This window comes from Delphinus delphis, chromosome 2 (genome assembly GCF_949987515.2).
Source record: "Delphinus delphis chromosome 2, mDelDel1.2, whole genome shotgun sequence".
Taxonomy (NCBI): domain Eukaryota; kingdom Metazoa; phylum Chordata; class Mammalia; order Artiodactyla; family Delphinidae; genus Delphinus; species Delphinus delphis.
In genome coordinates, this window is record NC_082684.1 from 132574049 (window position 1) to 132598115 (window position 24067).

General features: G+C 36.5%; 1 protein-coding gene and 1 pseudogene across 2 annotated transcripts in view; one reads left to right on the forward strand and one right to left on the reverse strand.

Moving 5' to 3' along the window:
- The window catches only part of UACA (uveal autoantigen with coiled-coil domains and ankyrin repeats), an 87135-nt gene that overhangs the window by 26147 nt on the left and 36921 nt on the right, over positions 1–24067 (forward strand). The window contains exons 1-3 of one of the 2 annotated variants that reach the window (XM_060005679.1): positions 16018–16443; positions 18582–18715; positions 22961–23049. In XM_060005679.1, coding sequence (XP_059861662.1) covers positions 16405–16443; positions 18582–18715; positions 22961–23049 — 262 coding nt within the window. In that variant the 5' untranslated portion in view covers positions 16018–16404. Of the gene's footprint in view, positions 1–16017; positions 16444–18581; positions 18716–22960; positions 23050–24067 lie in introns of those variants that run through there. The other variant, XM_060005680.1, reaches the window with a different exon arrangement.
- LOC132419816 (ubiquitin-conjugating enzyme E2 N-like) lies at positions 8605–9132 on the reverse strand (annotated as a pseudogene).

Below are 24067 nucleotides of genomic sequence, written 5' to 3' on the forward strand. Positions count from 1 at the left end.
ACCACAATCTGTCCTCTTGATTACAAATATTAACTTTCTTCCCTTCTGCATACTAGATTTATTTATCCCTTCCTCGAGAAAAATACCCCAAGAATTTTTTTCAGTCGTTAGAGTTTCTACATCATTTCTGTATGTAGATTTTCTTGACTCAGAGACCAGTTATCTTCCATCCTCCATCTCTCCAACATACAATGTTGGAGCAGGGATAGGCTATCCACAGTAAACCCTCCTGTTAAGAAAGGGGAAGAATAGAGGCACATAGCAATCACACTACAATTGTCCTTGGCAATTGTAAGAATATTCTTGGGTAAATAGAGTGAGGCCTCCTTTTCTTGGCACTAGGGGATGTTCCTTGATTAGGCCCTGGTTTTGGTCCTGTGTGAGGCGCTCTAGTCCGCTGTTTTCCGTGGCCATGGGCTATGCCCTCCGTGAGGTATTTCCTTCGATATACCATGTTCATCCGTATTGGAACAGAGTATTGGAGGGTGTACCCTTCTTAGCTGGGGAATGAGGTAAGTGCTGAGCAGCTTTCCTGGCCTGCTTGTCTACAGAACTTTGGGCACCCAAAGATGGTCTAGAAGAGTAACAGACCCTTAGCTCAGTCTGTGGATTGTTTGGGAAGTTGTCTTTTGTCTTCTTATCTATTTGATTTTAGTCAGATCCACGTGCCATGCGCTAGCTATATCCTCAATTCTTTGAGATATGCATTTTTCTCTAGACATCAATACAATTACCTTGAACTGATCAGGCTTCTGTGGGACCACATCCTTAGTCTCTTCCTGTGGGGAATTCCCCTCCAAGCCATTTTGTTCCACTGAAAGGGTTTACTGGGTGAAAGGAAAACATTTGTTTTCTTTACTCACAACTCACTGAATACTTTTGCACTCCCAAGTATGTGTGGGTTTTTCCACACCAAGCAATTCTCCAATTCTCTGTGGGCACCGACTGGGTGTCCTATAAGGTAACTCAATTCTGCCACTACCCAGAATTAACTCAGACCTTACAGGTTAAGGACTCAGTCCTGCAAGACTGCCCGTCTCCCACCTTAGATGCCAATCACGAGGCCAATCATTTCACCAAGTTGTCTAATATTTTATACCTAACAGTTTTATTTACCACTACACTATGTGGTTTGCCATTACAGTTTCCTTGCTGTATGCCACCTGGCCTCAACGCCTGGACTCCTGTTTGACCAAACAACTGGCCTCAACGCCTACATCACATACTTTTATTATTTTTGGTGGTGGTGGTGATGAAAGTAGCACCCTGCTTCTGGTACCAGTTTCTACAGTGTTCAGCTTTGTTGTAGTAATTACCTCCGCATTTCAGTGGTTTCTCAAAATAACAAACTTATATTTCCTACTGACTTTATGTTGTAGACTGTGAGTCAGCTCTGTAGAAATAGCCTGTGACTCCCCTCCAGAACCAAGACTGAAGGAACAACCCTTATATGAAATCTCTTGACAAAGCACTGAAGCAAGAAGGCTGGCCCAAATTTGTGTTGCTGCTTCAAGTTTTTGCTTAGATGTGATGTACATCACATCTGTTCATATTCTATTGGCCAAAACATATGACATGGGCAGTCCCCAAATCAATAACCCAGGGACGTCTATTCTTTCCCTGTGAGATATGCACAAGTCACACATCTACATGTGGATGTATATATATAATCATCTTGCAAGGAAGTAGGGGATTGAATAATCTCAAATAATAATACTGTCTACCACAACTTTCTCACATAGTTTTGGATAATGCACAAAAATCAGAGTATATCCTTTTTAAAATTTAAGGTCATATTACCTTAATATATTGTATCAATCAGGGTTCTCCAGAGAAATAGAACTAATAGGAAATACCTATATATTTGTATCTCATAGATATCTATATCTAAGAGAGAGATTTATTTACTTTAAGGAATTGGCTTACATGGGTATGGGGCTGAAAAATCTGAAATGTGTAAGGCAGGCCGTCAGGCTAGGAACTCAGGCAGGATTTCTGTGTTACAGTCATGAGGCAGGATTGCTTCTTCTCTGGGAATTTTTAGATTTTTCTCTTTAGGTCTTCAAGTAATTGGATGAGGCCTACCCCAAATTATCAAGGGTTATCTCCTTTACTTCAGGTTTGCTGATTTCAGATGTTAATCACATCTACAAAATACCTTCATAGCAACACCTAGACTCCTGTTTGACCAAACAACTGGTCATCATAGCAGAGCCAAGTTGTTATATAAAATTTACCCTCATATATACATAATGCTATTTTGCAGGGAGTAGAGTATGAATACAGAGAGTACTTTCTAATAGGTCTCGTGGTAAGGCAGCAAACAAATTAGCTTGATCACAACTAATAAACTAGATGTATTTTGGCTGAAGATATTTGAGCATCTAAAACAGGGGTTGGCAAACTGTGACCCACTGCCTGTTTTTTTTTTATATATATATATAAATAAAGCTTTATTGTAACACAGCAATACTTTTTTTTTTTTTTTTTTTTTTGTATATGATCTGTGGCTGTTTTCATTCTACAGTGGCAGAGTTGAATAGTTACAACAGAGACTGCATGGCTTGCAAGTCCTAAAATACTTACCATCTAGCCCTTTACAGAAAATGTTTGCCAACCCTTAAAGAATACATAGAAATGGTGCTTGCAGTCCTTGCTCTGTTACGGTCCACTCCTAGTTCAGTATTTCCATTCAAGTAGGAATGTATACTTATTAAACATTACAGTAGCAATGTTTTGTTGAAAGCCACATATTTTATTAGATTCATAAAATTTAATAATTTCTTAATTGTTTCATTGCACAGACATTCAGAATTTTTAGATCACATGTTGAGTTCAGTTTTTATGGATAAAATATATACGAATGCTGTTAGTTTTTAAATGAATACTTGCGTATCTTTGGGAATGAAGAGAAAGTATTTTTTCTATAAAATTTGATCAACTTCATTTATTACAATTGCAGAATTCATTGTATGTATCTATTTTCCTTCTTTTAAGATGGTTAAAAAGGTATTTCTGTACCCAGCTCATCACCTTTTTTCAGATCATGGGTTAAAAAAAAGTAAACTATTATTTTTTAATTTGATTGCTCTTGTATCTGTAAAATTGAGTTAGAGTACAAGATGTATTTGTTTCCCAACCAAATAGTAAATTGCAGCTTTTGTTAGTAGAGACAGTCTAGGCCCCGGATTCAGACAGTCCTAGGTTTAAATGTAGTGTTTTAAAACAACAGCTATTTTACTTGTTGCTGACTTCATAGGTCAGCAATTTGGGCTGGGCTCTGCTGCATGGTTGTTCCACTGGTTTTGTCTGGGGTCACTCATGTGGTTGCCAAGTCATCTGGTAGCGCCTATAGTGCTGGGTGGTCTAAGTTGGCCACGCTGATGTGTCTGGCACTTTATGCTAGATTGCATGACTGGGTGGCTGGGCTCCTTCTCCCTTAAGCTCTCTCATGCTCTGGGTCACTAACTTGTTTACGCTGTGTCAGCAGCATCCCAAGAGGGCAAGTTATAAGGTCTCTTGAGACTTAGATTCAAAGTTCTACAGGGTCACTTCTGCCACATTCTATTTTTTTTTTTTTTTTTTTTTTTGCGGTACGCGGGCCTCTCACCAATGTGGCCTCTCCTGCCGCGGAGCACAGGCTCCAGACGCGCCGGCTCAACGGCCAGGGCTCACGGGCCCAGCCGCTCCGCGGCATTTGGGATCTTCCCGGACCGGGGCACGAACCGTGTCCCCTGCATCCCCTGCATCGGCAGGCGGACTCTCAACCACTGCGCCACCAGGGAAGCCCTGCCACATTCTATTTGTCAAAATAAGTTACAAGTCCAGCCCAGATTTACGGGACGAGGAGATAAATGCCATCTTTTGATGGGAATCATGGCAAAGTCATGTAGCAAAGGGTGGGCTTACAGGAGTGAAAGGAATTAATAGTAGCTGCACAGTCCAACACTGTAAATTCCTTAGTTTCTTTATGCCCCATTTGGAAAGTAGAAATAACAATATGACTTAGAGAGTTCTTCTTATAGTGTAACAAGTATTTCTTAAAGAAGTTTGAAACTGAATCTTTATTTTAAATGCTGTTTTTTCTTGTTATATACCTAAATATCATGAGAGTATTCATTCTTTCTCATTATTAATTTGGTCATGTATTTTTAATATGGGAGAAATATATTAAGACTCACTGGAAGGAAATCCTGCTTAAAAAGCTGTGTGGGAAGAGTTATGCATATGTGTAGAACTATTATTCATTTCATAATTTAAAAAAAGCAGTTAACTTCTAATGTGTTTACAAAAACATATATTTTCTTATAACCCTCTGTTTGTACGTATCTTTATATTTCCCACTTTTAATTTTAAAAATACTGGCTAGTAGGGTAAGATTTATTATTAGTTCAATTCTTGAAGGGTCTTTTGAGTTCTAGCAAACATATTTTTGTTTAGCTAATGTTTCTTTGCAAAGCCAAGAAAAAATAGAAAGCCAAAGAAACAAAAATATCTCTTATTTTTCACTGTGGTCAAACCCCATCAGAGGCTCTTTTTTAAGTGTATCTGTTTTGCTTTTTACTTTATCAAGAATAAACATAGAATGCTTCCTCCTGTTTTGAGATATATATATATATCAAACATTAGCCAAAATGTTTGTTAAAACTCGTCAGAGGTATTACTTTGTTCATTGGTGTGTGTAAGGTGGGGTAGGAGGCATAATAGACCCTTCTCTGTTTTTACCTTTATATTGAAAAAGTTTCACTCATGACATTTAGGCATTTAAAGAATTCTAATTTGAATACATTTTTTCTAAAATTTTCTAAGGAAAAAGTTTATATTTAATTTCTCCCAGATAACCAATTGCTTAACATTTTAAAGGGACTCTTAAACAAAATCTTATTTATCCAGCCTGAGAGCTCTATTCTTGTATGATATACATTTATAATTTTTTGTGTTTAAGATCTCTCTATATATTTACTTTAGAATTTAATGCTTCTTCTGGTGAGGAAGGGTGAAATAAGTAATATTATGAAACAAATGGCTTAGTAAAATTGGAGAGGCAATTTCCTGTCTATTTTAAATAACCTCTTTTGGGTCCCTAGACAGTTCTAATAAAGGAGCAAATACCTGCAATAGTTAGGGGTAGACAGTCTGGTATTTATACAACAGACTAGAATAGAATCAAACCGGGTGGTTAGGAAATCTTATCAAAGCAGTGCTGAGTCTTTTTGACTCCAGTTGTTTAAAGTTTTTTTAGATTTCATAGCACCTTCAGTCCTTAAGATGTTAGATTTATTAAGTAATAATAATAGTTATTATTATTGTTGTCTTTTTTGTGCTTGACATTTTTATGTAGAGAAATCCAGTGAAGCAGGATTAAGCCTGTTAACATCTTAATCAGAAAAATGATTGATGGGGTATAATTTTCCCTTTCCTTTATTTGTTCCATTGAGTCCTGACTATATAGTACTTTCAGATCACACAGTGGAAGGCTTGAGAGGATAAGATGGGGCCTAATTAAATAAGGATAAGGAAAAATCAGAAAGGGAAGAGAGTCTGGGGTCTGGCAAGAAGACAGTGGATGCGCAGCTTTTGTCTCCCTCGTTTATCTTAACATTCTTTTTTTTTCCTTTTTCTATTATGTAAGCTCTAATTTGCTGTTATATAAGAAAGAAGAGTAAATAATCTTTGGACTAAATGGAATGGGGGAAATATTTCTGTCACCAATCCAGTGAACTGTAGAACAGCTTTTAATTGTGCAGCCTAATCTTCAAGGAATGTTTATGCTTCATGAGCTTTGCTTTCTGTTGTTTGCTCCATTTTCAGTTGTGGCAGAGCTCGTCTTGGGTTTAGTAACAGGAATGGTGATAATTGTAGGATACCGTGGAAGTCTGTTGTACTTTGTTTCAATTAGATATTTAGGGGTTTGCCTAAATGTATGTGTTGTTTAGCTTTTATTTAGGATTTTTTTCCCCTGGGAGAAGACTTTATTTAGTTGCCTCTATGTTCTTTTTCTTGAAGAGCCTTATCTTGAGGATGTGATTGTGAAATTCTGTTTTTTGGGGTGCTATTTCTCTTTTATGGTGGTTTTTTTAGTGTAGTTCATTGCAAAGTTTGTTTAGGTTTCCAGGTCTGAGGTGGGTGAGGTACATTATGATATTTATTATGTTAAGATAATTGATTAATCTTATAAACATTTCAAGGCAAGTTAAGACTTAGCTGTATATTGTTCAATATAAATGCTTGGAAGTGAAAAAAAGTAGCACTTTAGGATGAATTATTTTTTTAGACTTGATTCTAAAGTGGCCAAAAGAACCTTATGAAGAAGAGTTGCTTTAGTTCCTGAATAAGTCCCTTTTGAAAAATTTTGATGACAAAACTGGGGAAACTCACATTTTAGATCTGGTAGTGCCTGCCCCCCTCCCCCTCCTCATCCCGTGATCCCTCTTACTCATTATTAGTCAGCTAAACTGGCCTTCTTTCAACCATGCCAAACTCACTTCATTGCTTGTTCTCTTCTGAAATGTAAATTCTCTCAGGCTGGCTCTTCCTTTTCACTCAGATACCATCTTCAATATCACCTTCTCAGAAGTTTCTGGGTTACCCAACCCAATAATCTATCCCCAGCATTCCATCGCATCTCCTTCCCAATTCTCACCTGATAGTTTTTTTTTTTTCCTTAGTTGTTTAACCCTATTTTGTTCCTTTAGAACATCAAATTCCATTAGAAGAGAGACTTTGATATGTTTATGGCCTTGATGGTGGTGGTGGTTTCACTGGAATAGACTTATTCTCAAATTCATGGAGTCGTATACATTAAATGTGTACTGCTTTTTACATGTCAATGATACTTTAATAAAGTAGTTTAAAAAAGGAGAGAGACTTTGGCTGTCTTACTCACTTCTGTATCCCTAGTGCCATGCATGACATGTAGTAGGTGCTTCATTAAAGTTTGCATATGCAAATGTGGAAATTTTTGTCCCTTTTTTTTGCTGTAAAGGACAGCTAAGTTTATGATGTTTAAATTTTTTAAAGATACTTGCATTTTTACATCAAAGATTTATTTTCAGATGATTTGAGAAATGGAAATAGCTTAATTAGTGGAAAGGACTGGACAACAAGTCATAACAATAGGATTCTCTAATCATTCTGCAACTAACTGCAATTGCTTTATACGAAATCCCGTAATCTCCTAGTGACTCAATTTCTGCACATATAATATGAGAAACACTGTTAGCATTTCATATGATGGGGCTGAGGGAGGTAGTAGGGGTAACACCATTCAGGGATTTGTAGACATCATAAAGGAATTTGTCTGTCTCCTACAAGAACAGAAAACTACTGAAGGATTTTAAGCGAGGTGGGAGAGGGTATTTGGAAGGGAGTGGTGTAGTGGTGGTGGTATGATTAGGTTTTCATTTTGAAAATCACTCTGGCTACAGTGTGGAGAATCCAAGGGAAGGGGCTGGAATGAATATAGACAGACTGTTTAGGAGATTAATGCAGTCATCCTGGTAAGGAATGGTGCTAACTTGAAGTAGGGTAATGTCGATGGACCTGGAGATGAGCTGGTGGATTTGAGTAATAATGGGGAGGTAAAGTCACTGGGATTTGGTGAGTCAGGTGTCAAGACTCATTTCTAGGTTTCTGTCTTGTACAACTAGATGGATCATGATATCATTTACTGTGTTAGTGAAACTTGGAATAGGATCAGATTTCAGGAGGAAGAACATGTTTATAGTTTGGGACATGGAGACACTTTTAAGACACTGAAGAAGAATTGTCAAGAAGATATTTGAATACATGGGCCTGGAGATAAAGAAGTCTGGGTTGCAAATGTGTATGGGAGTCATATGTGAATAGATTTTTAAATTGATATATCATGAATATGAAGTGCTTCATAAACCATAAAGGGCTACATTTGTGTTTAGTTTCCTAATTTGTGGTGCTATTTCAAACCTGGTGATTTCTCTACTCATCTTTTATTTTTATATTATTTTTGATTTTTAGAATAACAAAAAATATTTTGCTAAAACATAAGATTTACAGAAGTTTCCAGACAAGCCATACAAAATGGTTACAAGCTTTTTCTTGAAGGGAGGATTCTACACTTGACAGCAAAGTCACAGTGTTATAAGTGAGGGTTGTGATGTTTGTTCAATGTTCCCATTTTGGTTCAAACAATCATGCTTGTCCATCTACAGCATCTAAATAAAGTTAGACTTGGCTAGAGAGCATATTCTAAAGAACTCGCTAGCTGCTTTTAACCACTGCAAGTAGATCATCAAAAAAAGGGGGAAAGGAGCCCATAAAATTAAAATAAAACTAACTTCCCCCTCACCAAAAAAAATAAAGAAAAACACCTATCCCCCTGCAGCTAACCCTGACAACTACCTTCATTCACAGTGCTTTCTACTTAAACCATGATGGGGGAAATGCGTAAAAGCAGAAAGGGGCCATTGCTTTTAAATGTTTCGCAACAATCCAGATGATACTTCTAGCCTCTGCTCATGCTTTACAACAGTGAATCAGGACAAGGCATATTTGCTGATGGGCATTTAATCATCAAAGGACTGAAGATGTCTGGGCTTTTATTCTGTAATGTTTCTAAAACTGTGTCCATTGAATGCAAACAAAACAGGAAGAAGTCTTGGCAGAACTGGAGAAGTGATGCACACTTGCCGATCGGATTGATTTAAATATTATTCATGGCATATAGCCTAGTCCATGCTCTAGCTGCTTCTATGGCTTGGGCTTCATTGGTCTTCCACTGCTTCGCTACATCATTTGCTAATGGACCATCTGGATTGGGAGCACTTCACAAAGCCTGGATCTGTGCAGATCTACAGTGCTGGGGACCACTGATCTTTCAAAATATCTAAACATATTCTTCCCAAATTGTCTACATTAGGATGATCAATTTTGGTCATGAAACATACTTTAGAGGCTGCCATTGGGTATTCTTCTGGAAGGAATAGTTCAAGTTTAAAAGCCCCTTCCTCAAAAGGGGAATCCTGAGGCTCAGCAATGACCACATGAAAATAACGGGTGTTGCTCTCATCTGGTTCTGCTTTAATGCTGGGCGGGAACTGGTTCTGACAGCAAACGCTGGGTTTCCTTGATAATCCTGAGGGGTAGCCCAGCCATCTTGTCAGATCCAGAGTTCAGCCTCTGGTCTTGTCTCCCTACTCATCTTTTAGTAGATAGTTTAGTCATTTTTTTCTACAAATTTTTTTCTGATTTCCCTCTTTTGAACTACTTCTATAGCTTACATGTAATTAATGTGGTATTATAGCAGTGTATTATGATTATGTGCATGTTTACATATATATCTGTGTCTTTTTCATATTGTGAGATCAGTTAAAGAAAGTAACTGGGTTTTATTCCTGTGAGTTGCCTGAGGCCAGGTCTCATGTATGTTTTGTTCCCTATGGTATATCCAGCACCTAACGTGTGGTGTAGCACATATCAAATGGTCATGTATATTTGAATGTTGAGTCAAGTATTCATATCCCTTTACACATAGATGCTCAGTAAATTTTTACTGAACAAATATCCCATCTTTTGGCTGTTATTCAGTACTTCTTTTATAAACATTATGTAAAAGACAAAGCTCTTTTGCTGCTTCTCCTTATCTATATTAGGGGTTTTTGATCTTGGGGCTTATGGACTCCATATTTGTAGAGAGGAGGTCAATGAAATAATCTGAAAATAAATGTAAATTTTTCTGATTCTGTGCTTATGTATAATTTTTAAAAGAAGGTCCATTGCTTTCATCAGATCTTACTGGGGTCTATGACACCAAAATGATGAAGATCTGTGAATTAGATACTTTTCTTTAGCATGACTTTTCTTGGTTTTAAGCAGTTTTCTATGAAAGTTTTGTGGTAATCCTGTATATTTCTCTTTTGGATAATGTATCCAAAATTGCCTTGAGTCTAAAACTGGTCTTCAAATCATATTAGCTGTGGTCTGTTGAGTCCATCCCTTAAATATGTAAGTACTTTATATGAATTTGCATATATTTTAAAGTCTACTTGTTTATTTGCATCTATAAAGTTCTTCTCAGGAGACCTTCTATCCTAAATATTGCATAAATGAAACAACTGTTGGACTTATTTATGTTTAAAAAATTTTGATTAAACCTTTTAACAGAGAAGAAATTTGAGCTTAATATACAAAATTTTTGGTAATTTTTTTCTGCATGGTGGAATTATAGGTCATTTATGTTTTTATATGTAAAATTAAATATATTATAGATTTTCTACATTGAAGATGAATCACTTTAAAAGTTTTTAAAATATGATTTAATTTCTGAAAAAGTTACAAATTTGCAGTTGATGCTAACATGAGGGAATCACTGTCAGAACTTTTAAGTGATTTCCTTTATGGTGATCTAGAGTTTAAAGCTATCATCCATTTAGCTCTACCTAGTGAAATAACTGCTTTGTGTTAGAATGTTATATTTATTCTCTAGAAATAGCTGTATTTTGACTTTTACCATAAATGTGTTGGCTTGCTGCATTCTGAGTTTGATGAATATCTTCTTTTCAAACCAGTGCAGTACTGAAGTATAGAAATATATTTATTATAAAATGTGGTAAACATTAATGCTTTTTTAAAAAACTTACTGCTTCTTTTTAGAATGCTTTCATTCGATGGCACAGGGCTCATCTTGTAAGTATATGGCTGTGAATGACAATAGCTTCATTTTAATCCAGAGAAGACTGAGTGGAAAGGATATATACTGCATTTCCTGCCATATTAATGAATCAGTGAAGGGTCTTGGTAATAAGCATGTAATATAGTTTAGAAGTTTATACATCAGATTTATTGGACCATGTATCAAAAGTGCATGAAATATACAGAAGTTGAGAGAATAGTTTAGTATAATGAACCCCAATGAGCCTGTAACTCAGCTTTAACAGTTATTAACCTATGGCCAATCTTGTTTCATGTATATCCTCACCCTCTTAATTTTGTTTTTAAAAAGTTTATTAATTGATATGAATCATGCTAATGATATTGTGAGAGATTGCATTTCTTTTGTTTTATTTTTACTTTTAATTGTGGTAAAGAAACACAGTTTACCATCTTAACCATTTTTAAGTGAATCTTTCAGTAGTGTTAAGTATATGCACATTGTTGTGTAAATTATCACCAGAAGGTTTTCATCTTGCAAATCTGAAATGCTATATCCATTAAACAACAACTCCCCGTTTTCCTCTTTCCCCAGACCATGGTAACCACCATTCTACATTTTGCTTCTATGAATTTGACTACTTTGGATACCTCATATAAGTGGAATCATACAGTGTTTATCTTTGGGGGGCTGGGATTTATTTCACTTAGCATAATGTCCTAAAGATTCATCTATGGTGTAGCATGTGACAGAATTTCCTTCCTTTTTATGCCTGATTCATATTCCATTGCATGTATATACCGCATTTTGTTTATCCATTCATCTATCAATGGATATTTGGGTTGCTTCCACCTCTTGGCTATTGTGAATTATGCTGCAGTGAACATGGGTGTGCAAATACCTCTTTGAGGCCCTACTTTCAATTCATTCAGATATATACCCAGAAAAGGGATTGCTGGATCTTATGGTAGTTCTATTTTTAATTTTTCGAGGAGCCTCCGTCTTGTTTTCCATAGTGGTTGCACCATTTTTCATTCCCACCAACAGTGCCCAATGGTTCCAGTTTCTCCACATCCTTGTCAACACTTACTATTTCTATTTTTTTGATAGTAGCCATCCTAATGGGTGTGAAGTGATATCTCATTATGATTTTGATTTGCATTTCTCTAATTTAATGATGCTGAGCATCTTTTTATATGCTTGTTGGTCATTTGTATATCGTCTTTGGAGAAATGTCCGTTCAAGTCTTTTGCCCATTTTTAATTGGGTTATTTGTTTCTTTATAATTGAGTTACAGTTCTTTACATATTCTGCATATTAAACCTTCATCAGATATATGATTTGGAAATGTTTTCTCCCATTCTTTAGGTTGCCTTTTCACTCTGTTGTTTGTGTCCTTTGATGTACAGAAGTTTTTAAGTTTGATGTAGTCCCATTTGTCTATTTTTGCTTTTGTTGCCTGTGCTTTTGGTGTCATATCTAAGGAATCGTTAAATCCAAAGTCATGAAGCTTTTCCCCTATATTTTCTTCTAGGAGTTTTATATTTAGATGTTAAATTTAGGTCTTTAAATTTAGCCTTTAATCATTTTGAATTAATTTTTCTATATGGTGTAAGATAAGGCCCAACTTCATTCTTTTGCGTGTGGATATCCAGTTTCCTCAACACCATTTGTTGAAGAGACTGTCCTTTCCCCATTGAGTGGTCTTCGCACCCTTGTCAAAGATCATTTGACCACATATGTGAGGGTTTATTTCTAGGTTCTTTATTCTATTTCATTGATCTAAGTATCAGTCTCTATGCCAGTACCATACTGTTTTTTTGTTTTGTTTTTTTTGCGGTACGCGGGCCTTTCACTGTTGTGGCCTCTCCCGTTGCGGAGCACAGGCTCCGGATGCACAGGCTCAGCAGCCATGGCTCACGGGCCTAGCTGCTCCGCGGCACGTGGGATCTTCCCGGACCGGGGCACAAACCTGTGTCCCCTGTATTGGCAGGTAGACTCTCAACCACTGCACCACCAGGGAAGGCCCCCCCCCATACTGTTTTGATTACTGTAGCTTTGTAATATATTTTGAAATCAGGAAGTGTGAGACCTCCAACTTTGTTTTTCTTTTTCAAGATTATTTGGCTATTTGGTTTCCCCTGAAAGGCAGTATGAATTTTAGGCTGGATTTTTCTATTTCTGAAAAAAATGCCTTTGGAATTTTGATAGAGATTGTGTTGAATCTGTGGATTGCTTCAAGTAGTATTGACATTTAACAATAGTAAGTCTTCCAAGCTGAACACAAACTGTCTTTCTATTATTTGTGTCTTCTCTAATTTCTTTCAGTAATGTTTTGTAGTTTTTGGTATACAGGTCTTTCACTTCCTTGGTTAGGTTTATTCCTAGTTATTGTATTATTATTATTTTTTTCAAGTTAGTGTTTTTGTTTTGTTTTTAACATCTTTATTGGAGTATAATTGCTTTACAATGTTGTGTTAGTTTCTGCTGTATAACAAAGTGAATCAGCTATAAGTATACATATATCCCCATTATTGTATTATTTTTGATGCTATTGTAAGTGGAATTGTTTTCTTAATTTTATTTCTGGATTGCTCATTGTTAGTGTATATAGAAGCACAATTGATTATCGTGTGTTGATTTTGTATCCTGTAACTGTGCTGAATTCATTTATTAGTTCTAACAGTTTCTTTTTCTTGTGGAATTTTTAGGGTTTTCTATGTATAACATCATGGCATCTGCAAACAGAGATAATTTTACCTCTTCCTTTCCAATTTGGATACCTTTTATTTCCTTTTCTTGTCTAATTGTTCTGGGTAGGACTTCTAATACTATGTTGAATAAAAATGGTGAGAGTGAGAATCCTTATCTTGTTCCTGGTCTTAGAGGATAAGTGTTTCACCATTGATATGATGTTAGCTATGTGCTTTTTATATATTACCATTATTATTATTATTTTAAAAAAGATGTTGGGGGTAGGAGTTTATTAATTAATTAATTTATTTTTGCTGTGTTGGGTCTTTGTTTCTGTGCGAGGACTTTCTCTAGTTGCGGCAAGCGGGGGCCACTCCTCATCGCGGTGCACGGGCCTCTCACTATCGCGGCCTCTCTTGTTGCAGAGCACAGGCTCCAGACACGCAGGCTCAGTAGTTGTGGCTCACGGGCCTAGTTGCTTCGTGGCATGTGGGAGCCTCCCAGACCAGGGCTCGAACCTGTGTCCCCTGCATTAGCAGACAGATTCTCAACCACTGTGCTGCCAAGGAAGCCCCCATATAGTACCATATTATGTTGAGGTAATTTCCTTCTATTTCCAGTTTTTTGAGTGTTTTTATCATGAAAGATTTTAAATCTTATTTAATGATATTTCTACATTAGTTGGACTTTTGTCCTTAAGTCCATTACATGGACTTTTGTCCTTAAGTCAGTTAATGTGGTGTATTACGTTGATCAATTTTCATGTGATGCACTGTCCTTGCATTCCAAGAATAAATCCCACTTAGTCATGGTGTATAATCCTTTTAATGTGCTGTTGAATTCAATCTGTCCCCCTGATTATTCTGATTTCTTTTGAAGTAAATACCAGAAACAGGCATTAAGCTGATAAGCAGGTAAACATATGATATAAGGGCAGATACTGATAACTATTATGAAGATAAGTGAAACAGGGCAGAAAGATAAAGAGTGGCAAGGGTAGAATGGGGCTGGTACTGTTTAGATACAGAGGTTTGAGAAGCCCTCTAACGCAGTGATATTTAAGAAGAACCAGAATGAAGGTGAGGGAAGAACCTTACAGACACAGGGGACAGCAGAGGTGGGAATTTGCTTAGAGCTCTTGGGAAATACCTGGGAAGGCAGGAGCGAGAGTAGGGACAAGAGAGTAAGTCACAGAGGCTGGGGAGGTTCTGGATATCCGCAGAATAGGAGGGCACATAAATCCCATCTCCTGAGCCTTAGCACAGACAGCTCCATATATGGCTTTTATTATACATTACAGATCTCCCCCTGTCTTTTTATTTCCTTTGCCTTTGCTGTCCTATATATAGAAAGAATGTGCTTGCTTTGTTAACCAAAGGACAGGGCCTGAGTTCTATCCCACCCAGATTTCCTCTGAAGACCGGTGAAATGGAGTGGGTGGAGTCACTGGGTCCAGCCAGAATCCATTGTGATGTCTAATGTGATTTGGGGGAAAAAAAAATCATTGTTTCAAAAATAAAACATTATGGTATATGATCTTATATATTTTATAATTAGAATATGTACCTAATATTTTAAATTTAAATAGTAGGAAATGGATTTCTTGATGAAATTCGTAACAGAACTTTTAACTGGCAGCATGATCTATAGTATAGAGTTACCTCCTTCCTATAAACAGTTGTGTTGGGATGTTTAGCATTCCCATGAAATGATTTCCCAAATCTGCCTTTTTGGAGGAAGTGTAAAGTACTCTCGTGCTACTGTGGGAACTAGAAGGTACAGAACACCCTGGAGCTTGTAGACATTTGTCACCATCCTTGATAATGTAAGGAATGTTGTGGTACAAGCATGTTAAGCATCATGGAGAATGTGGAGAGGTTGTTTGCTTTGTCCCCAAATGGAGTTTTATTTACAATCTTGCTCAGTGATTTATGCATTTGTCTCCTCTAGTATTTAATCGTTTTATTTCTTTGTTAAAATCCCTGAATCTAGATAATTTGATTCCACTTATAAAATATTTACTTGTTATATTAGGCAGGGTGCTAAACTTGGAAATTAAGAGTACTGAGTTAAATTTAAAATTTGTTGAAAAGTATTCATCATAATGCAGACTATTTAATGTCTTGGCAGTGCCTCTGGCTCTTCTCATTTGACATGTTAGGAGACAGACTGGCAGCAGTTGTAAGCTGAAACCTGGTTGTATGCTGAACGAGACTGATAGGGGTACAAGGAAAATGGAGAAAATCTGAAAATGTTTCTCTGTGTGTGTGTTTCCTTAAATTAAAGTGTGACACATTTGCTTAAAATAGAATTTTATATTCTGTTTATCAAGGTCATTATAACTTCATGATAGAGGATCCTAAGACTGAAACTGGTTTTAAATATTGTTTTGTGGAATAACCAAAGTTGTCTCTTAACAATTTTGTCGTGATGTCACGCAAGTTGCTTTGATATAATAAGCATGTTTTACAATGTGTTTGAGTCATTTTTCCCTAGCAGACCTCAAGTTTATTACTCAGAGGAGAAGCATGAATTTACAGTATATTCTTAGCTGCTCTTCTCTATCTATCACTCAGCTGTCAAGGCCTATGGAATCTAAAATAGATCCTGACCAATGGGAGACAGCCTACACACTGCTTACGGGATGATTCGGATGTAGACAGCTTTATCGTGCACAGATGCTGGTCTGTGTTGCAGTGTTGAGGCGGCAGGATGCAGAGTTGAAGTTTTCCAGTGGAGTCCCTGAAAAGGGACAGCTTTGAAAGACAGCTTCTAAAGAATAACAAATAGGAGGAGTTACAGTACCTGATTTGGGGGCTGCTCTTACTCAAGTGCTGCACAGCAAGGAAGATAATTTTCAAGCGTTATGAAGGCGGAGAAGGATTCTGAAGACGAAGAAAATATCGTTAGAGATCCAAGCTAAGTGTAGCCCAGCATGAAGACTGCAGAACAGGAAGAGTTGTAACGGGAAGGACCGAGTCACTTGTTAGGCGTTTCTCTGAGGGCTTGCTTTGTGAGCTACAGAGATTTGTAACTTAATGCGAAGTAGTTTGCTGTTAGCAACAAGAAACTAAATCCTGTCTATGATGAACTGTTGGTTTTCTTGTGCTCCTAAGAACAGAGTAGGTATCCCTGTAGTCCAGTGTAACAAGAGTCTTGGCTAGGCTTTTTGAACCGTATTCTTTTAAAATGTACTGTTTTATTAATTTTGGTTTCTTTGTCTATTATATTCTCTCTGCTTTATTTGATTAGCAGATTGGGGGTAGTGATGGAAAACAAAAGTTCTTGTTTCTTTTTCTGTGTTTAAAAAGCATATAATAGAATCTTAATAATTGAGCAGTATTTCTGTTAACTGACAGTGGACCAAAATGGAAAACAATGCTTAGTGGAGTAGAATTGAGAATCACAGGATAATATGAGACTTTAATCTCATTGAATTATCTTTTAAAGAGCCTTACTTTTGGATTTTACAGTTGTTTTAGTGTTTTAGATAGCTCCTTTCTCCACCAGGACTTTACCTGGAAATAAAGTTGAGTTGTTCTAACTAAAAGGATAAACTAATCAATTTACAGCAAGCGTTTGTGCGCTAAACGTGACTTAATCCCTTAGGCATTTGAAAACACAAAGCCTACATCTACTACCACTCCCCAATTTAGAGTCAGTAAACTGATTGTTTTGTTTTAAAGTTAAAGAAAGGGGATGCCTAAAATGTAGTTTAGACTTTGAGCCAGTGAGTAGGGCTTAGCCACTACTCATAGTTGGTAGTTTGAACTTTTCAGGTTAGAAAGAAGTGGGTTCATCTCCAAATTTGACTCGCGACAACAATTCTGAAGTCTGTGTAGGTACTTGAATCAGATTTCAGGGGTGGGTTAACATTTTAATGTATTTATCTTTTTTCATATTCAGTTTTTATATTTTTCACTTCAAGTATTTAATGAATGCATTGCTTATTTAGCTAGAAAATTGGTTGCTTTCTTTTTTTCTGGTTTAGAGGGGATAGTAGATATAAAATAATCATACTGATCCAGCATTTAGAGGATATGCTTCATTTAAGTGATTCATTCCCCACCCCCACCCAGAAATTTGTTATGGTGTTTGTGGATATAGGAATTGCTTTGTAAGTTAAGTGAAAAATATGTACATCTTTTTTTGTTCTAGAAATGATGCTGGACTTAGCAAAGAATTTAGCAATAAGTTTACTGTATAGAATTTTAAAAGGCTAAAACCTTACTTGTTTAAATAATGTATATTTTAGTGCTGGGTTCTACATTTCTACTTACTAAGAAAAGGTTGAAGTTATTGGCTTCAGAATGTCTTGAATATATTTTATCCAATCAAAGCTAAAGATAACCTTGATATAATTAAAATATACATCATGTGATACATTCTCCTATAAAAAAAATTGCCTTTGAGCTTCCTTTTAAATACACATGCACTGTTTTTGTTGAAATAAAAAATCTTTTTTAACAAAAGCAATATATGTTGAATGTAAAGAAGGAAGAAAATGAAAGTCATCTGTGATCCTATAATTTTAGGATTTTTAAGTAGTTAGTACTTTAGAGTCTTTTTTTTCATTTTATTCTTTGTAGAAGTTTCTTTTTATCCTAACGTATAAGCATAATGGATTGCTTTTTCTCTTGAGTGTACGTGTGTGTAATTTGTCTCCATAATTATATTTCAAACAGTGCCTTTTAAGTGAGTAGTGGTGGTGCGGTTCTTAAAAGGTGTGCAGAATTCCACTGTGTCTAAGGGTCTTGGGAGATAATCAGAGCCAAATCTGAAAGCATGAGTTACAGAATAGGAAAAAAAAGAGCACACTGATTTTTGAAGTCATGAGAAATCTCGATTGAGCTTGGCTGCTTGAGTCGTTTAATGTCCCTGGAGTCTTGATTTTTCTCATCTGTTAAGTGAGGATGATAATTCTAGTTTACTAGGGTCGTTCGAGTCATTCATGCCTGGAACAGGGTAGGTGTTCAATCTTTCTCTGCTCTGATGGCAAAGAAAACAGGGCAGAAAACATGAGAGACATCCTTTTTCTCAAAAGTATAATTAAAATATTTCTTGTACATCAGGTGTTTTGGAAAGGTTCTTTTTGTGATGTTGGAACAGCAGGGACAAGGAAATTTGGGGTGCAGCTGGTAACTGAGTGATGTATTATACATTACTGCTTTCCCTTCTCTTTTTTTTTCTCCCCTTCTTTCGAAAGTCTTACTAATATATATAGTATGCCATGTTTACATTCTTTTTTTCTTTTTTGTAGCAAGCAGCAGATTGGAACAAATATGATGACCGATTGATGAAAGCAGCAGAAAGGGGAGATGTAGAAAAAGTGTCCTCAATCCTTGCTAAAAAGGGGGTCAATCCAGGCAAACTAGATGTGGAAGGCAGATCTGCGTGAGTATTACGATAATTCCCTAAAAGAAATTTGGGTAGACCCTTGGGATACAAATGAAATTTGTGAATTATGGTTATCAACATTTAATTAAAAAAACCTTTATCAAAACCCACACTATAAAATCTTTCAACATCACTTTCAAACAATTTGGACTAATAATTGTTCTCAATATGAAAGATTTTCAAGTGAGAGAAAGAATACTAAAATACTACCCAGTGGTCTAATTGTTTGGACGCTGTGGCAAACCATAGCTTGGGTTATTTGGTGCATTTTTATTCGGTGCAATTTTGTTTATAAGCTTTTTTATACTCCTTATCATATTTGATCCTCGCAGTGGCCCTTTGAAAAAAGTAGGAAAAAGTTTACAGAGGTTAAATAACTTGGTCTAGTCTCATTAAAAGTCACAGGTCTGGGCTTCCCTCATGGCGCAGTAGTTAAGAATCCACCTGCCAAGGCAGGGGCACGGGTTCGAGCCCTGGTCCGGGAAGATCCCACATGCCGCAGAGCAGCTAAGCCTGTGAGCCACAACTACTGAGCCTGCACTCTAGAGCCCGCGAGCCACAGCTACTGAGCCTGCGTGCTATAACTACTGAAGCCTGCGCACCTAGAGCCCGTGCTCCACAACAAGAGAAGCCACTGCAATGAAAAGCCCGTTCGCCACAACTACAGAAAGCCCACACGCAGCAAGGAAGACCCAATGCAGCCAAAAAAAAAAAAAAAAAAAGTCACAGGTCTGTGATGTAAACCCCAGTTTTCTGTCTTGGAAGAGTTCTGTAAATTACACTGCCTTTTCCTCTTAACCCCCAATCCATTTTTATATTTGGGTAATTAATTTAAATGAGAATGTTTCAGGCAGTAGGGAGGCAGAATGACTAGTGTGACTTAGGGAGATACAGGTAGTGATCCTACCCTTTTGCTTTTGTTACTGAGGACTTTACATGCTTATGAACCAGGCATCTTTTCTCTCACCTCTCCCCAGTCTTTATCATTTCTCTTCCTGTTGAGGATGGGGAGCAGTTGGGTTAAAGGGTAGATCTAGCTTCTGTTACTACCCTCTATAAATATAGCAGTTAAAACCTTATCTGGGAAACCTTCCAAAATTAGAGGTGAAAAGTCTCGTTTCCTAAAATTCCTCTCCGCCTTATACTTGCGTAAGTTTTTTTTTAGACTATTATAACTGGAAACCAGATACTAAATATAGAAATGAATATTAAGAAGTGGATAGTTAATGTTTGATGTAGGTCACTACCTTAGAATGCTTAGATATTTAAGTATAGTGAAAATAGCAAAGCATGACTTTAAGTTGTTCATAAGAGCAATAAAGTTTGAGAAGTTCCAATTTTTTTATACTGTTTCAGTTTTATCAAGTAGGCAATTTGATAGCTACAGAAACTGGTTATTTTGAGTCCTGCTGCTATTTTTGCTAATTTTAAACCATTTATAGGGCTCACAGTATAAATAGTGAAAATTTAATATCTAAAACTGACTGTTTTTCATTTTTTTTTTCCAAAATGCCAAGATGTTAAAAGATAAAAGGATCTTCTTTGGGATGAAAATCTTCAGTGAAACCTAATTTCTTCAGTTCTGTCCGTCCATGCTTTGAATGTTTTGAAAGAATGATTACTTGAGTTTTTGTTCAGGTTTTTTTGATCTAAGGTTCAACTTTGAGGGAAATTATTTGTATTAATGGTCAGAATTATGAAAATCTCGTGTAATTTGATTAACAATGAACTTTAGTTTGTGAAATATTTGAGTAGTATTAGTTTCTGAGGTTTTCACTGTAGGAAGTAGAATTCTTTCTGGGATTCATAGGATAAAATATTTTCCTTTTGTTACTCACACACAAACTGTATTCTTTCTTAATTAAAGCATTTTCTTTTTAGTCAAGTATAAGACATATTACAAATATATTTTCTGTAATTATAAAAATAATGTTATTTTGAATGATTTTTTTGGTTTTCAGTTTTTGAAATTTAAGACAAAAGTAACATGTCCTTCTTGACCTCTATCCAATTTCAAAAATGAAATATTTGAGGCCTAGCCATAGTCACTGCAAGGATCTGTTTTCTTCCTGTTTGCCTCTTTCCTAGGGTGTAGCCCTTTGCCCAGGCAAAATGGGGCAGGTTCACCAAGAAGCTTCACTGCCACTTGGAGAGCCATGGATTCCAATTCCTGTCTCCCCATCCTCTCAGGCTGTCAAAAGTACTGTTCAGCCTCCCAGCTGTTTTCTCTGGAATCAGCAAATGCTCCTAGACAAAAAGTAGCCCCAAATACCAAGCTCACCTCTCTGGGCCTCTGTCCTTCCCTGCATACTGGCCTAGTAATTTTTCACTGTCTTGTTAGCCTACTGACACCTTCAAGCAGATGCATTATTTTTTATGAAGCTCTTCTAGTTGTCCTCAGAGGTGGGGACTGTCCATATTACCTGGATCTCCTATTATAGAAGTAAAAGTACTTGTCTTGTTTAAAAAACGAAAACTTAAAGTTGATTTTTTTAATTGAAAAAGAGTATTTCTATAAAGCAGTTTTCCAAATTTCCTTTGCAACTCTGCATACAATTTAATGATTGATATATCTTCTTTCTGAAGCACATCTACTATTTATAGCACAACAGTATTAATAATGCATTGTAGATTTGCTGTGATTTCTGCCCTTTTAAGTGCATCATCAGTATAATGTTGAGTTATTTTGAAGAAAGAAGTCTTTCAGATTTTGTGAGCTAAGAAATGAAAACAAGCAGATAATAAATGAGATCCCCAAGATTGTTGGAAGACTAAAAACTTTTGCTTGATGGAAATTACCATTCCTCAAAAGGTTCTCATGGTGCATTGCATAGTATAATTCCCCACTTCAGTGTTGCAAAGAGATTGATACCCTCAGCCTTATAGCAACTTAAGGAGAACTTATCAGACTTTTAAGAACACTATATTCCTTTTATCAGAAACATCTCTTTCTCTCTAATTCAAACTTTACACAAACCTGGTTTACTTTACTTAGTAGTGCTCAGTCTCTAGTTTGCATTTATATCCCTTATAATACTAATAGAGGCATAACTAGTGTTGTAATATCTGGAAATGAATTTGCTAGCTATCTCCAGATTTTGTCTCTAAGCATTCAGTTATTCAGATATTTGAGGGTGCATCATCTGTCTGGTACTTTCATTGGTTCTGGGAATATAATAGGAAACAGAACAGACAAGAATTCCCGCTTTCATCTAGTTAGTTGAGTAGGAAAAGATTAATAGACCATAAAGAAAATAAACCTTGAATTTATATATAGTATTAGAAAATGTGTAATTCTATTTAGAATAATTAAGGCCAGGATGGGGAAGCTAGGAGTACTAAGGTTGCAGCGGATGGGGAAATGTAAAATTTTCAAATGGTATGGTTAGGGAAGACCCCGACAGGGAGTGTGCTGCCAAGTGTGTCTGTATCCAGGCACCTTGCTGAGCCTTTACCTCCTGGCAACTTCACGATGGGTACGGTACTCGTTTAGGACCTGAGTTCAATGTCCTTTGCCAACAAGTCCTACAGTATTTACTTACAATGTCAGTTCTTAATGCACACAAAATATTTCTGTAAATGTTTATTGATTAAGAAAGTATTAGATGATCAAAGAAACAATGGGATATTTTATCATGTATCTTGAGTACTTGATGACTTAAAGTTATTTCGTGTTCAACTCTGTTTGTGTGAAATTTGAACCAGTCGTACAGGTCTCTGAGTAAAAGGAAGAATAATGTGGTAGTACTTCAGGAAGAAGGTGATGCCAGATCTTTTGTGGCTTTCAAGTGTAGCTTAGCATGTTTTGAAGACTTTTCTGTGCCAGGTTTAATATGATAATTCTAAAGAGATGGATAAGTGTTTTGATCTGTCTTTGGCCTTAGCATTCCGTTGTAACTTCATTTGTTTTGGCGGTTTCAGTATATTTGAAACTAAGTAAAATAATCTGATAGAAACTTTTCAGTGCATTTATTAAGGTCTAAACACCAGTGCCTTTGTTATTGAAATGATAAACTATAGAGGTAATAATGTAAATTTGGATTAAAATGAGTTTTTCAGTAATATGAGATAGGTTTCTTTTTTCTTGGATTAAATATATTGGTGTTCTAATGTAGCCTTTAAAATGCATGTTCACACGTGTGTGTATGTATGTGAGTATTGAATATAAGGTGACATTTATGTAACATTTAAGTTGACCTTGAGTAGTTTCCATGGCATAACAAGTATTTTCTTTTTGTTTAGCTTTCATGTTGTAGCCTCAAAGGGGAATCTTGAGTGTTTGAATGCCATCCTCATACATGGAATTGATATTACCACCAGTGACACCGCAGGTACGTTTGCCTCCATAGTCAGTTACAAACAGAGAAGACAAGCATTGTCCACTGCCAATGCTCTAAATCAGAGCTAAGTGTGATTTACAAAGAGAAGTCCTTAACTTTCTGTTTCTAATTAACTGAGGTATTGCTCTGGGGGAGAGGGCAAGAACTGGGGATGTAGCAGAAAGGATGACCGAATGGATGAGCAGCTGGAGACCTGAGGTCTAGGGCTGGTCTTGGTAGTGCTACAGGATTCTAAAATCTCAGACTCTGAAGAACCTTTAGGGGCCATTTAGTTTATACTCATATACTATTCAGTATATGAATTCTCACTGTCCTGAGGTCATTTGGTTTTTGGTTGGACATTTCTTGTGTTGAGGAACTAACTGTCTCATAATAACAACATCACCAGTAGTGATCATAACAAGAAGAGGTGACACTTATGTAACATAGACTTAGCTACTCTGCCAAGTGCTTTACACGTACTAACTCATTTTATCCTCACATCAAGCCAATGAGACTGCAAGGCACTGCACTGTTAAGCGACTCACCCGGGATCTTTCAGTGGATGAGTCGCAGTCAGAGTTTGTGTTTTTAACCATTATGCCTCATGAGGAGACCTGGTCTGTGTTTAGCTAGCTATGTTTATAAAAATTATTTCTAATAGACAGTTTAAGTCTGTCTCTTACCAGGCCTTCTGCTTAAACTTAGTCATACCTATGTCTGTCTTTTAAAATATTACAGCATAAGTTTGTCTGCACATCACAAGATAGATTTTAAGTATTTGAATAAAGCTATTGCTTTACTTCAGTGTTTTAGTTTTCTGTCATCTGGACAATCATTCTCAGTTCTCTGAGACCTGTGGCAGCTTATTTCTCTGCACTTCTACTTTGTTATTCAGTTAAATACGGGAGCTGACATAGAGCAGAGAATGTCCTTAACAACTTTAATTTTTATCCTATGACTCCATGTATGGACAAATAAATACATTACTGTTAACCAACATTGTGTTTGGAAATGGAAGGCAAGCGGG